Source organism: Callorhinus ursinus, unplaced genomic scaffold (genome assembly GCF_003265705.2).
Source record: "Callorhinus ursinus isolate GAN/ISIS: 27379988/994484 unplaced genomic scaffold, GSC_fseal_2.0 scaffold6, whole genome shotgun sequence".
In the NCBI taxonomy this organism is placed as follows: domain Eukaryota; kingdom Metazoa; phylum Chordata; class Mammalia; order Carnivora; family Otariidae; genus Callorhinus; species Callorhinus ursinus.
This window is the reverse complement of record NW_027397068.1, coordinates 64,194,542-64,210,554: the sequence shown is the minus strand read 5'-3', so window position 1 is coordinate 64,210,554 and position 16,013 is coordinate 64,194,542. Positions and strand designations below refer to the sequence as shown.

Genomic DNA, 16,013 nt, shown 5'->3' with positions numbered 1-16,013 from the left:
ATAGGATATTAAACCATTATAGTATCTTTGGGAGGGCTGAAAATATATAGTAGTTGGATTGAGCATCCAAAAATGACTCCCAAAATCACAACGTAGAACTGAGCCTCAGAAGCTATTGCTCTTGCCATGAGCAGGAGGCTCCTTGAAAAGTGGCATGAGATGGGCGCCTGGGTGGCTCAGTTGGTAAAGTGTCTGCCTTCAGCTCAGGTCATGATCCTGGGGTCCCAGGATCAAGTCCCACATCGGGTTCCCTGCTCAGCAGGGAGTCTGCTTCTCCCTCTGCCCCCTCTCCCCCGCTCATGCTCTCTTTCTCTCTCTCTCTCACAAAAATAAATAAAATCTAAAAAAAAGATTTAAAAAAGAAAAGTTGCATGAGAAGAATAGAGGATCAAGATGGGGCCCTGGGTTTAGGAAGTGAGCAGAAGTGAAGTCCATGAGGGTGATCAGCAAGGAATAGTTGGGGAAACTCAGACACAGAAACAGAAGCCCGGGAAGCCGGGAGTTCCAGAACCCAGGAGTGGCCACATTATAAAGTACAGTAAGAGGGCCAGTGGAGGGGAGCTGGTGCAAGGTGAGACTAGCGAGTAGCGCTGACCTTGACAACCCGGTGACCTTTGCTAGATCTGTTGGTGAGTTTTACCAGCAGTTTCAAGGGGATGGTGAGGAAAGGAAGCAGGTGGGTGGGATGAAGAATAAATGGGAAACGAGCGAATGGAGGCAGCAAGTGCAACATGAACCAGGTTTTGAAAAGGTAAGTTGACATGGAAAGGAGATATGATTTATGGCCGGAGAAGATCTTGGAGTGGAGGGTGTTTTACTTGCTGTTGTTTTGTTTGTTTTTAGGTCAAGAGTAACTTGCGCATAGTGATAGCAGAGCCATTCGAAAGAGAAGTTACTTGATGGGTCAGTGTTCTGAGGGCAGAGAGCAAAGAGGTCAGGGCCTGAATGGAGGATTGGCCTGGAGTGCAGGCAGGACAGCTCATCTTACGGGTGGGGGAAAGGAGGTGATGCCGGGTACAGGTAGAGGGGCATTCCCAGCATGGGGTGAGTGCAGGAGCCATACTCGCGGCCATAATTAGAGTCCTGATTTTCTTCTCAAAGCAGATGACGTCATCTGCTGAGAAGGAAGACACCAGGTATCGAGTGTGGAGCTTGGAGGAGTTACAGGGTGGGAACAGTGGCTGCTAAGGACAAGTGAAGGATTGTCAGTCAAGGAGAGTGTCAGCCCAGATAACACTGAGGATCGTGAATTCCAAGTGGGGCAAACTGCCAAAATAGTGTATGATTTAGTATTTCACATCCTTGGACCAGGAGTGGAGAGGCGAGTCTTGGGACTACTCCAAGGATAATGGATGATGCTGGACCCCATGCCGCAGCTCTCTTAACTAAATGTGCTGTTTCCTGTTTGGGTGTCAGGTACCTCAGTCAGGAACCCTGAAGCTGTCCCACTTACAAGAGGGAACATACACCTTTCAGCTCACGGTGACGGACACCGCCGGGCAGAGAAGCTCCGACAACGTCTCGGTGACAGTGCTCCCCGCGGCCTTCTCCGTGGGAGGTGAGGGGAAGGTCCTTCCCTTGCATTCACAGTGGCTGGTAGATACCAGCTATTCACAGAAGAATGGTATTACACTGGCATTTTATATTCTGACTGCATTTCATGGGCTCTTCCGTTCTTTCTTTTTTTCTTTTTTTTAAGTAGACTCCACGCCCAGCGTGGAGCTCAACACAGGCTTGAACTCACACACTGAGATCAAGACCTGAGCTGAGATCAGGAGTCGGTCGCTTAACCAACTGAGCCACCCAGGCGCCCCTCTTCCATTCTGTTTTTGGTTGTTGTTAAATAAGAGTCTTTTCTAAAAATATGACAACAAAAATAGGCTCCATTACATTTTGGGCTTCATGGCACTGTTGGATTGGGGTGGAGGAGGCTCCAGGGGATGAGAATAGACTGTGTGAGCCACACGACCCTATAGATTCTTCATCTTTCCTGACTCGTTTTCACAAAAGACAATCATGTGGTTTTTTTAGGAGAGGATCTTGTTCAAAGAAAGGCGGTCTATTTGATATGTATGTTCAGAGAGTGCAGCTAAGAAGCGTATTTAAAACAAATTAAAATTAAAAAATTTAATAGTCCTTTTAAATTGTGCGTGTGTCAGTTTAAAAGGACTATTTAAAATTTTTCATGGACACATCACGCAGATACTCTCATAATATAGCTTTACATATATGCGATCGTTCTCATAATCTGTTGCACAATATAAACTCGCCCTTCTCATTTATCTGTGTTTCTTACTGTCCCAAACATCTACGTTTCTAAGACTAGCTCATCAAGTTTAAGAAATATACATATTGAACTTGAGAGCACTAAAAATATAGAGGTATTGCAGAGGGAACCCCCGCACAACTCACTTCTGGAGAAGTGCAGAGATAAGTGTGTATCTGAGGGTCTTGCCCTTCGGTCTGCAGCTACTCTGTGTCTGCAGGAACTCGGGGCTCTCTCCCAGGAGCTGTGCTAGGCACTGGGCGGATGGTGGTATGCTGCACAGACCCGGCCCCGGCCCCACGTAGCGAGCCTTCACAGTCGCTAGCCTCGGCTCTAGTAAACCCACAGCATGTCTTTGCCATCCCTGACAACTCAGTAATTAGATGGTAATTAAGCCAGCAGCTGGAAGAATAAGTGTAAAAGATTGGAAAATGCCTGTATGTCACCAATCTTGTCTTCCATCCGACATAGGTCAATGTGCATATGGGAAACAAAGCGAGATTTTAGAATCCTGAGAACTTGGCAACCTTGATAATTTGCCTTCCGCAGGGACAGAGAACACAAGCAGCATTCTGAATTTGGCTGGCTGACTCCCCGTCCAGCCAAGGTTCCAGCGTCCTGTGAGGAAGGAGGGTGACTGCCCGGGGACTGGCTGGCACCAAGCTCCTGCCCACCGCTGCCCTCTGAAGCCCTGACAGCAAGCACGAGGAGCGTCCGGGCCAGGAATCTGATCCAGCCCAGATGCCAGCAGGACCGCTGACTTCGTGCAGCTCCTAGGGACAGCCAGAAAGTTACTCAGAACAGTTTTGAGGGGCACCTGGCTGGTTCAGTTGGAAGAGTGTGTGACTCTTGATCTCGGGGTCGTGGGTTTCAGCCCCACACTGGGTAGAGAGATTACTTAAAAAAAAAAAAAAACTTTGAAAAAAGAAAACATTTGGGGGTACCTTGGCGTGCTGGGCATGCACCAGGGCCATTGGAAACACGGGCTCGGCTCCAGCCACTCACTCCCTGTGCAGGACCGCTGAGCCCAGACAGCTGTCCCCCTGGGATCCAGGGCTCACCTGGGCAAGGAGCGAGTCACGTGCTGATTCTTGGAGGAAAGAGCTCATGGGAAGAAGGCAGGAATACCCTGCTATCCCTACAGAAGTTGGAAAGGGATTGCTTCTGTACAACCAAGGTGCCTGGGGGGAGGAAGGGATGTAAGTGTAGGTATACGCCAATGACTAACGCTGCACCAGCCTGGCTTATTTACTCAGACCAATTTTCCAGGGCTCCAAAGGTAAATGACCAGTTGTACATTTCTGGCCTTTCTCCGAGATGATAATAAAATGTATTCAAAGTGGCAGAAAGTTACGTGAATCACTTTTGATTACTGAAAGGCCACTTGGATATAGGTGTTATGTATGTAACTTCATATAGAAAATAAAAAAGAATGGCTGTGTTATTAACTGCTATCTGGAATCACTCTCTGGCTAGACTGGAATAACATACTATGAATTAAAGTAATAAAACACCACATAGAGACACTGAAAACCAGAAGTGGGGCTAGAGAGGTGTTTCTCTCCCTTCTGTTATATATATAGTGGTCTTGCAGTTAATAACCCAGCTCTAATGGTAACCAAGGGTGCATTTTCTGGGGGAAGCAGACAAGCATGTACCCCTGGTTATGTGATAATAATGTGGTTGACTCTGGGTATAGAGGCTGCATGTTTTCAAGCTTGGGGGAAGATAACCTCTTCAAATGCCAAGCCAACAAAAACTTCTAATATGATCTAGGTTAGTGGTCTCCAAAGAGGATCCCCCAGAGATCGACATTTTTTGGATGGAAAAGAAGACACCTGAACTTATATTTTTAGTAATTTTTAATCTCCTTTACATTTTTAGTATATTTTATAACATGTTTAATATGTTAGTATAGTAGTACATGCATATTATTTATAGATGAAGCTGTGTGTTTACTACACTACACATATAGTATACAATACTATATGTATTGATCAGATGCATGGTCAAAAAAAATTAGAGACCACTAATCTAGAAATAAATGGATAAGTTACAGATACCAATCTGTCTCCAAAACTACCGATGAATAAGAAAAACCTTGAGATATTTAGGATTTTTATGTCATGAACTTAAAAATGTGAGCAATAGCTATATCCTACTTGGTATTCAGGGTAACCCCAGTTCCCCTTCACTTTTCCTCTAAGCGCCTTTCCTGGAACAGAAGCAGATTCCCCTTTCTGGGCCCAAAGTCTCAGTCATCGCTGAGGCTCTTTGCTTCCTCTTCTTTCTCAGGAGCTTCTACCACCACTTCTTCTCTTCTTCTTCCTGGATCAAGGTATTGTCAAACTGCCTTGTACCCAGAGGGACTCCTTTCCCAGGACCTAATTTAACTGCTTCCCAATGGAGTATGTATCCAAGATTTCACTTGGGCTTGTATACTATGCTCAACCATTTGTTTCAGTAGAATATCATTATCTACTACTCTCCCATGTCCTGAGAGAATTGTTAGTTTCTTCTGTCCCTGGAAAATTATGGAGTTCCTTAAGAGCTACTTCTAGCCTGATAACCTTTACACTGCATTAACCAGTGTCAAAGTCACCCAGTTGTTGTATAGCTAAGTCTGGTAAAGTTGGCTTAATCTGGAGTGGGGAAATGCCTTTCAAGAAAATACAAGTAGCTCCTATGAATTACACTGTAGATTAAAAACCCCTAACGGCTCCAAAAGGGAGACAATTTCGTTATTTGAAGAAAATAAATTCATATCAGCTGGTAACTAAAGATTTTGTTTATTCTTTATAACACCAAGGATGTATGGTAGTCAACAAATAGGGTTCAGTAGTAGAAAGTTAATCTCTGTAAAAATTATTACTTAGGAAACAAGAATGCGAGACATAGCGAGACATAAAATGGTGTCTCTAATAGAACATGGCCAGGTAAGAGCGTTAGGCTGCCCACAGAGCTGACGGGCTGAACAAAGGAATGCAGAGGGAGACCCCTGAGGGAGCAAACCCAGGGCTGGATGGAGAAGACCAGAACTGCTGCTTCCCTGCTCCCACCTCTTACGCAGGGTTGGCCTGGAGAATGGCCCTGAGAGAAGAGCCCGTGGTGATGCCTCAGAATTAAGCCAGGAGGTCAAGGAGACATCCTTCACTTTCTCGAAACATGTTGCTCCAGCTAACACTACTGGGTGTTTCCCCATTATTTGCGTCTCTATACCCCAAAGCATTTCATGGTACATTTAGTCTTTGTGACTAGAATGCAGTGAAATGTTGACTTTCCCACGCTTCCCTGACCTGAGACTGTTTGTAAACAGGGTGCTTGAAGGTTTGCTCACGCTACCACTTCTTCTGTGATGATGGCTGTTGCATTGACATCACCCTGGCTTGTGATGGAGTGGAGCAGTGTCCTGATGGGTCTGATGAGGCTTTCTGCCAAAACCGTGAGTCCACTGCATGGCCTTTTCAGGCAAGGCGGGAGAAGAGATGTCTGTATCCTCATAATAAAATGCAAACTCAGGATTGCCCTTTTTCTACTTTAGCTATAACTTCATGTGAATAACTTCATGTGAATAAGCTATGCCTTACATTAGGTGAGCATTTACTAGGAGTCTTAATCTGAGTTATAAATGTCAAACTTTTTATATTGCTTACATTTTTCGAAAATTGCTTTCAGTTTTCCAAAAGATTCTTCCCCATCCTAAAAAAGCTGTGTAGAATATGGTTTTTAAAGACAATAAAGTGAGTTAAGATTTTATTTTGATCAATGTATTTTGAAAATTTATGATGTACTGGGATGTGCCTAAATCAGGACTATAAATCTGTCTTATAATGTCATCCAGATACATAGAAGGGCACCACAAAAAAGAAGAAAAGCTTCAGAAAGTGTAAAGTGAAGCTTCTGGTTTGAAGAAAGATGTAGAATCTCTCAACCTTAGGTTTAAGCTTTGTTTTTGTCAATTTATGTGTGACATTTAGAAAGTCAATTATTGGAAGAAGAGAAAACAGGTTACCCATTTGAAGACAGAGGAGTTTTTTATGGGGCTCTGACATGCCTCAGATGGTTATTATTCCCAAATATCCATGACTTTAAATCTACTGCAAATTTAGGGTTTTTTTTTTTTTAAGATTTACTTATTTATTTGAGAGAGAGAGAAAGAGGAGGGGGGGAGGGGCAAAGGGAGAGGGAGGTAAGCAGACTCCCCACTGAGCTCAGAGCCCAACATGGGGCTGATCCCATGACCTTGAGATCCTGACCTGAGCTGAAACCAAGAGTCTGCCAGCCACTTAACCGACTGAGCCACCCAGGCACCCCACCAAATTTAGTGGTTTTAATTACAGTTCAGAAAAGAAACCCAACAACTAACAGTAGCTCTTCCGTGTTCCAGTGAGCCTTGACCAGAAGATGGTGACCCACACAGTGACTGCCCAGCCTAGAACCACAGGACCAAGAAAAGATGCAGCAGGAAGCTCCTTCTTGGAAAAGTCCCAGAAAGTCACTGTCCAAAACCAGCCACCAGCATTATCAAATACGGAGAAGAGGAATCATTCCATGTTTTGGGGATCAGAGAGTCAAACCGATCCTGTGATGCCAGGTAAGGAGCTGAGCAGGTGCTCCAGAAACAGCCTCATGTTCTATAGTGACGCTTGGCTTCAAAATTCAGGTTATATTTGTTTTTTGTTTGTTTGTTTTGTTTTGTTTTGTTTTAACTTTGTGTCTTTTTTTTTTAAAGATTTTTATTTATTTATTTGACAGAAAGAGAGACAGCGAGAGAGGGAACACAAGCAGGGGGAGTGGGAGAGGGAGAAGCAGGCTTCCTCCTGAGCAGGGAGCCTGATGCAGGGCTCGATCCCAGGACCCTGGAATCATGACCTGAGCCGAAAACAGACGCTTAATGACTGAGCCACCCAGGTGCCCCAAAACTCAGGTTATATTTGAAGAGTGTTAAGGAAATACAAGAAAGAAGAGAGTTAAAATGAAGAATTAGGCCAAAAATGAAAAAAAACTATTTGCACTGACTATTTATAGTAAAGAACCTACTAAATACATTCATACATACTCCAGAGATACCAGTACATTTATTAGTAAGTAAGTTAGAACTAGGCAATTTCAACACCTGTATTAAGGAAACAAATGCCCTAAGTGTTAAATTTTAGGTTTTAAGTGTTAATTTTGAGATGAAGCAGCATAACCCCTATGTATTCATGTAAATCCTCTTTACACTAAGCAAGTGAATGTGAAGAAAATGTATCATATGGAAATGGTTTCATGTGCCAGTATTTCAGTGTTTTTGTCCCCAATTTAACTAAATCTGTAATTTTTTGTTCTTTCTAATAAGGCTAATAGATTTTTAAATATATTCACACTGCTGAAGCATTAGCATTCTATCATCTTAAATTTATTTTTGCACATTTGTATTTGTTGATGACATAGACAGAAATATAGAATCTCCCATTTCTGTACACTTTTGTAAATGTCCTTTCAGTACTCCAACTCTGCCTACATTATACGGAAATAATCTGTCACTATTGTAATAACTTCTTGATGACAATTTTTTGTTCATTGCAGGAGATGCAAATAATAAAAAAGGAAAATGACTTAAAACACCACACTTTACTGAAAACAGATTTTACTATTTTGGTATATTTCTTTCCAATCTTTTGTTTATCTACTGTTTAGATTTTAAGTGCCTCTACAGATCCATGCACAAAATATTCCGCGATGGGCTCAGATTTAGGCGCTTTCAGAGCCCTGCGTTGGGTCTCTTCCTTGTTCGTACTGCCATCTGCTGGGCAGCTCAGTCAGTGCATCCACGCCTTGTTTTAGTCCGGTTTCTCCGAATGTAAGGTCTGGCTCCCTGAGGCCAGAGTCAGGGGAGACCAAGGTTCTGGGCCGGAGGGCTGAAAGGATGAGGAGCTGGCGGACAGGACTGAGTTCTCGGAGGCCAGGACCGATGGACTCCCACTGCGACTCTGCGGTAGAGAGGCTCACGCGAGGGTGAGTGGATCAGCTGACGGCAGAGTGGAGACCAAAGCCCACGTCTCCTTAACTTAGGTCCAGTCTTGGCTCTGCCTTTAGAGCCTTGAGCAAGCTGCTTCATACTCTGGACCTGTTCGCTCAGCAGTGAGGAAGGGATTTCAACCAGACGGCCTTGAAGCCCCTGTGTAACACGGGGAGTGCTTCCGGAACGATCCATAGTCCGATGCTTGTGCCCTCATCCCGGCCAGAGACTGATCCCAGTGCTGGCTCCCGGGCGGTGAGGATTCAGCCTCAGAATTTCTTTGAAAACAATACTCCAGGCTGCACCACCACTTGATGGGAGCCAGCACTCAATTTGAAATGTCTCTGCAATCTCTGCTTTGTCCTTTTTGATAATAAGCCTCTGACTTTGGCTATAAAGATGTAAAGAATGGAGTTTCACAGATGCAGAGAGATTAAAAGTCCAGTTATGGGGCGCCTGGGTGGCTCAGTCGTTAAGCGTCTGCCTTCGGCTCAGGTCATGATCCCAGAGTCCTGGGATCGAGCCCCGCATCGCATCGGGCTCCCTGCTCGGCGGGAAGCCCTCTTCTCCCTCGCCCACTCCCCCTGCTTGTGTTCCCGCTCTCGCTGTGTCTCTCTCTGTCAAATAAATAAATAAATAAATAAATAAATAAATAAATAAATAAAACCTTTAAAAAATAAAAAAAGCCCAGCTATTCTTCATAATACATATATTGTTTTTCCTAATGATTAAAGTAATACATATTTACTGTAGAAAATTTGAAAAGTACAGAAAAATATAAAGAAAAAAATTAAAACCACCTAGCAAAATTCACCATTAATATTTTTTTGCATTTTTTTCTGTTCACTTGAATTTATATGCATATGTACATGCATTTATTCACTTTTTTTTAGTATACTTAATGTACAGTGTTCTAGTTTCAGGTGCACAATAGAGCGGTTCAACAATTCTATACATTACTCGGTGTTCCTCCTGATAAGTGTGCTCTCAATCCCCATCTTTCACGCCTCCCCGACCCACCTCCACTCCGGTAACCATCAGTTCGTTCTCTGTATTTAAGAATCTGGTTTTTTTTTGTTTTTGTTTCATTTTTTTCTTTGTTTTGTTTCTTAATTTCAGTGAGTGAAATCGTGTGGTATTCATCTTTCTCTGTCTGACTTATTTCACCTAGCCTAATACCCTTTAGGTCCATCCACATTGTTGCAAATGGCAAGGTTTCACTCCTTTTTATGGCTGAGTAATATTCCATTGTGTATATGCACCACCTCTTCTTTATCCATTCATCTATGGAGGGGCCCTTGGTTTGCTTCCATATCTTGGCTATTGTAAGTAATGCTGCTATAAACAAAGGGGCTCGTGTCTCTTTTTGAGTTGGTGTTTTGTTTTCTTTGGGTAAATACCCCAGTAATGGAATTGCTGGATCATATGGTAATTCTATTTTAAATTTTTTGAGGAACCTCTTGTGTTGCTTTCCACAGTGATTTTACCAGTTCACATTCCCACCAACAGTATACAAAGATTCTTTTTTTCCCATGTCCTCATCAACACTTGTATTACTTGTTTTTTGGGTTTAGCCATCTGACAGGTGTGAGGTGATAGCTCATTGTGGTTTTGATTTACATTTCCCTGATGATTAGTGGTGTTGAGCATCTTTTCATGTGTCTGTTGGCTATTTATATATCTTCTTTGGAAAAATGTCTATTTAGATGTTTTGCTCTTTTTTAACCAGATCATTTGTTTTTTGGTTTTTCTGTGGGGCTTTTTGGTGTTAGTTTTATTAAATTGTTTATATATTTTAGATGTTAACCCATTACTGGATATATCATTTGCAAATATCTTCTCCCATTCAGTAGGTTGCCTTGTCATTGTATTGATGGTTTCATTTGCTGTGCAAAGCTTTTTACTTTGATGTAGTCCCAATACGTTAATTTTGTTTTTGTTTCCCTTGCCTAAGGACACATATCTAGAAAAATGTTTCTACAGCTGATGTTAAGAAATTACTGCCTATGTTTTCTTCTAGCAGTTTTGTGGTTTCAGATCTCACATTTAGGTCCTTAATCCATTTTGAGTTTATTTTTGTGCAGGGTATAAGGAAGTGGTCCAGTTCCATTCTTTTGCATGTGGCTGTCCAGTTTTTCCAACACCATTTATTGAAAGGACTGTCTTTTCCCCATCGTATATTCTTGCTTCCTTTGGCCATATAGTTGTGGGGTTTTTTTTTATTTTCTATCCTGTTCCATTGATTTATCTATTTTTGTGCCACTACCATACTGTTTTGATTGCTACAGCTTCGTAATATATCTTGAAATCTGGGATTGTGATACCTCCAGTTTTGTTCTTCTTTCTCAGGATTGCTTTGGCAATCCTACAACACTGGGATTTTTTGTGGTTCCATAGAAATTTTAGGATTATTTGTTCTAGTTTTGTGAAAAATGCTATTGGTATTTTGATAAGGATTGCATTAAATCTGTGGATTACTTTAGGCAGTGTAGACATTTTCACAATATTTGGTCTTCCAGTCCATGAGCATGGAATGTCTTTCCATTTGTTTGTGTCAGTTTCAGTTTCTTTCATCAGTGTTTTATAGTTTTCGGAGTTCAAGTCTTTCACCTCCTGGATTAAGTTTACTCCTAGATATTTTATTCTTTTTGGTGCAGTTGTAAATGGGATTTTTTTCTTAATTTCTCTTTCTGCTATTTCATTATTAATGTATAGAAATGCAACAGATTTCTGTATATTAATTTTGTATCCCACAACTTTACTGAATTCATTTATCAGTTCTAGTAGTTTTTTGGACATTTATTCACTTTTAACAAAATTAGGAACATGTTAGGTATACAAAACTTTTATTTTTCTCAGGAGTATATTCATGTGCTATTACAATCCATCAAAAACAAAAACTTTTTTAAAAACAAACACACAAAAAAACCAGATTCATAAGTGCAGAGAGCAAACTGATGGGTGCTAGAGGGGAGGTAGGTGGGGGATGGGTGAAGAAAGAAAACACAATATTTGAAAGTCCAGGCTGAAGAAAGTGGGAAGAAAAGGCCAGAACTTTGAAAATGTTTGATAGGGCCCTCACAACATGCGGTTTGTTGAGACAGCAACTATCTCCTCCCTCCCCCTCCCTGAGACCACCACACTAGCGTCCCCAGCCTCCAATTTCATGTGAGGTAAGGTATGCTCTACCCAGCATAACATAAATCGATTTTAAAATGCTCCACTGTTGGCAACCTGTGCCTGGGTTTTGCAAAGATCATCAGCTAGTACAATACATATGGACAAGTTAAATTTTCTGCCACTTCCTTCCCCCACAGACATGTTGTGAGGATAAAAGAAACTTAACTCAAGGCGCCTGGGTGGCTCAATCGTTAAGCGTCTGCCTTCGGCTCAGGTCATGGTCCCAGGGTCCTGGGATCGAGCCCCGCATCGGGCTCCCTGCTCCTCGGGAAGCCCGCTTCTCCCTCTCCCACGCCCCCTGCTTGTGTTCCCTCTCTCGCTGTGTCTCTCTCTGTCAAATAAATGAATAAAATCTTTAAAAAAAAAAAGAAACTTAACTCATTGAAGATTTGTTAAAGAGATACTAGGATTAATACTGATCATGTAGTACTGAAAGTGATGAAATGCAGTTTTTCATCTGTCACATTAGCAAGGTGAAAAAATATAATAATTAATGTACAGAGCACAGAGAAACAAGACTCATGCACTTTGGGTGGGATTAAAATTAGTACAATCTTGGGCGCTGGGGTGGCGCCTTTGGTGAAGCGACCGACTTCTTGATTTGATTTCTGCTCGGGTCGTGATCTCAGGTCCCTGAGATCAGGCCCTGCATCAGGCTCCCCACTCAGTGGGGAATCTGCTTAAGACTCTCTCTCCCTCTGCCCCTCCCCTCTGCGAGTGCTCTCTCTAAAATAAATAAATCTTTTTTAAAAATTTAGTACAATCTTCTAGAGGGCAGGTTCTGAAGCCTTAAATCTGCATGTGCCTTGATTCAGTTATCTCACAATTAGGAATTTCTCCTAAGCATGTTACTAAGGATCAAACCAAGGATTTGTACAGATACTCAGTTACACGGGGAACGCATACCCCGTGCACTTAGCACCGCAGGTCGAGACTATGTGCTCAGCACGCAGGAGCTCAATGGCTGAACAGTTAGACATGCCTGCCTCTACACGGCCTGTTCCCTGGGTGGTCACGTCACTCATGAACAAGGCTGTCCTCTTCTATCTGATCCAGCCAGAGGAAAGAAATCTGACTCCTGGCACTGCAGAGTGCTAGAAAAGTGGTATATCCACGTTCACAGTGAGTCCAGTTTTTGAAACTTGAGAATTCATGTCCAGCCCAGCAAGTCAACCAGATGCCCTAAGGATCCAGACTGAAGCATGGACTTGGGAGAATGCGCGGTTTCTGTATGGACACAGGGGGCTCTGCCTGCACTTTCTCACATCCCCACTAAACGTGCTGAAGCCTTGCCCTTCAGCTTCTCTCTGGTGGTAACTGCAGTGAGCAACTGTGACCTTTGCATTAGTGTGGAAGGTGTTTTATCCAGAGAGGATATCCTTATAAACAGTATTCAAAAGGGTTTTTTCAGGCACCTGGGTGGCTCAGTTGGTTAAGCGACTGCCTTCGGCTCAGGTCATGATCCTGGAGTCCCGGGATCGAGTCCCGCATCAGGCTCCCCGCTGAGCGGGGAGTCTGCTTCTCCCTCTGACCCTCCCCGCTCTCATGCTCTCTCTCTATCTCATTCTCTCTCTCAAATAAATAAAATCTAAAAAAAAAAAAAAGGTTTTTTCATGTGCCCTGTGTTTTTCGTGGGTATTTCATCTTTTTTTTTTAAAGATTTTATTTATTTATTCATGAGAGACAGAGAGAGAGAAGCAGAGGGAGAAGTAGGCTCCCCGCTGAGCAGGTAGCCCGATGCAGGACTCGATCCCAGAACCCTGGGATCATGACTTGAGCCAAAGGCAGACGCTCAACCATCTGAGCCACCCAGGGGCCCTCATCTTTTCATTGTGCTGGACTGTGTCTCTTTTCTTATTGAGAAAACATCCTGAAACTATAAAACAACATTTCTGGGAAGGTAGTTTGAATTTGTTGAAGCCTGATAAACAGCAGAGCTGAATAGCCTGTTAATGCTCCAGTGTGATAGCAGCAATCAACCGTTTTCTGAAATGGATGGATCTTATCCTAGTACAATCCAGAACGTTTCCTGAAGACAGCTCCCTCTTACCCACTTTGCAGCCATGCAGTGTGCTCTGCCAGTGAATAGCGACAAAGAACAATTCTGTTGTCTGTGTCAGTCGGCAGGTGGTCATAGGAAGCCATAGAGCATTCTGGAAGGCAGGCCCGTATTGTAGCCACTTTTGTAGCTGGTATTTCCACCTTCCTTCCAGAACATGCCTGCATGTTCTGTGGTGACTGAAAATGAATTTAAAACAACTCTATCCAGCTTCCAACTCCTGCTGTGAATGCATGGCTATGCATGTACACATAGCACAATATGTCATTCAGAAAAGGGACAAAATAATTTCCTAAGACATTAACTATGTAAAAGGGTCATTAGAAATAAGCTATTTGCAGAAGCAAATGCCATCTTTGTCTTGTTTGTTTTGACTTGCCACTCTGGAGAGAGCCTACCATAGGACAGGAGGAAGTGAAGGGTTTCTCTCTGGTGTGCCATACGTTGGCGTCTAGGCAAAGTGAATCAGACAGTCTGGGAAATGACAGTGACTTCCTCCCTGAAATGTAGAAAACAGAAATTCACATTTCAAATACCGACTCGAGCAGGGCAAATCCCCTGGAAATTCTAGAGTCTGTGGCAATTGTGTCTTAAGTCTCCTGTGTGCACTGCCCTCTCCCTGCCTGATCCCTCCCTGAGGACAGCTAAGAAAATACTCTTCAAAGTTGACAACTGAAGATGCAGAATGAATTTGTCCAGTTTTCCACATGAACCCATCTCCAAGGCAAGATCCCCTTTCTAAGTACAATTAAGCTCTTTCTCTGCTGCATCCTTAATAGAGCTTTGTCTCAGACTTCCTAAGGAAATATTTAAATTTGTGATTTTTGTCAAGGTATTTTGATTTCAGTAAATAAATATGGTAGATATACATTACTCTAGATATGAGTAAATAAGTGCGGTATCAACTCTAAGTTCTTGGATCTGTGGCTCTGAGAACAGTATGGTTGAGTAGAAACACTCCTGCTCTGGATCAGTCCTGGGTTCTAATTCCAGCACCACCAGTTACTAGATGCCAGGTCATTAACTGCTCTGAACTGCATTTCCTTGCAGGATAATAGTATCTTCTCACAGAGTGGCTACAAGGATTGCGTGAGACACCGTATGTAAATATAATCTAGGTCTCTCAGTAGCTGTTCATGCCTGATGACTTTTTGCTGGAGCATTCGAGGGCAGTGGCATTCACTAGGAAACTCGTGTAAGAGAGCAACAAGCCAATAAGACAGTGCAAATAAAAAAAATAAAAACAGTGCAGTGGTGGCCCCAGTACCGAGTTCCTGCTCAGAATCAGAGTGAGCAATCTCTCATCTTTGTTGGAAAGAGACAGGGGCAGGGGGGCATTGTGAATGTAGTTATTTTATATTTTTCCATTGGGTAAAAGACAAACTAGCTAATCCTCTGGAAAGAATTGGAGGTTGGTAAATTCTGATGTTTTTATTCCTGGCTCATTATTTCTAAAAAGTAGGACATGAGTTCTCAGCCATGTGATCTTCCCACTTCCAGATTTATTATTGGAGAGAGGACTTACTGAGTGCCTGTCACTGTGCACGTCTTGGGTCTTCATAGCAACCTGGTGGCGTGCAGAAATCATTAGCCACATTTTATGGTTGAAGACACTGAGACTAGGTCACACAGCTAATAAGTAATAAGGCCAGAATTTAACTTAGTGTCTAAATACCAGCCCCAGTGGGACGATGGCTTCAGCCACAAGCCTCACCGTGAGTTCAAGGACCTTTTCTCTTAGCTACAGAGATAGGAAACAGCTACAATTCCCTTAAGACCTGCTTATACAGTTCTTTCTATTAGGGCATTAGAAGCTCCGAAGGAAGAGATCTGTGGGTGCTAGAGAAGTCGGGTTGGCCACTTGTAGATCTGCATTGTAACTTTCATGGGCCCTTAAAAAAAACAAATATTATGCTTTATGACTGTGTTGCAATAGAGAGTAATATAACATAGGCTAGATTCACTATTATCATATCCATTGTGTTCTTGTAATTTTAAGAGAAATCAAGTTGAAACATTTTTGCCGGCTCTTTACCCATTGAGCCTCGTGGACAGGCGGCCCTACCTGGGACAGGCGTGAATGTTGCACTGTGCTCTGAACAGTGGGCAGAAAGAGTTTGAATACATGGAAAACAGGGTTCTCATTAATTGCATGAGCAAATGGGTTTGGGAATGACAATTATTGAAGCAGGGGATCCCAGCTACCCAAAGTGAAGGGTGTTTATCGAGAATTGAGGGCAATACAGAGGACCTTGAAAGCCCTGCTGAGGCATCCGGACAGGCGGAGTCAAGAAGGAGGGTAACCGAATTTAGTCCAGTCGAGGAAGTATCAGTACCCACCCATGATAAAGCTTTCATGCATTCATGGCAAAAATGAGAAAAATAAGGACAAAGCAGTCTTTTTTATAAGGCTGAACTTACTCCATTTAAAGAGCTGTCCTTTTTATGGATTAAATTCTTCATGTTTTGTGGGTTTACGCATTTCCTCACTTTATAATGAAGTAAAG

The 16,013-nt window shown here is 42.7% G+C and overlaps 1 protein-coding gene across 2 annotated transcripts in view; it reads left to right on the top strand.

The window, feature by feature from the left end:
- Positions 1 to 16,013, top strand: part of LRP11 (LDL receptor related protein 11) — a 45,703-nt gene that overhangs the window by 19,304 nt on the left and 10,386 nt on the right. For both annotated transcript variants that reach the window (XM_073894079.1, XM_025866317.2), the window contains exons 3-5: positions 1,417 to 1,558; positions 5,583 to 5,708; positions 6,654 to 6,860. In XM_073894079.1, the coding sequence (XP_073750180.1) occupies positions 1,417 to 1,558; positions 5,583 to 5,708; positions 6,654 to 6,860 (475 nt within the window). The remainder of the gene's footprint in view (positions 1 to 1,416; positions 1,559 to 5,582; positions 5,709 to 6,653; positions 6,861 to 16,013) is intronic.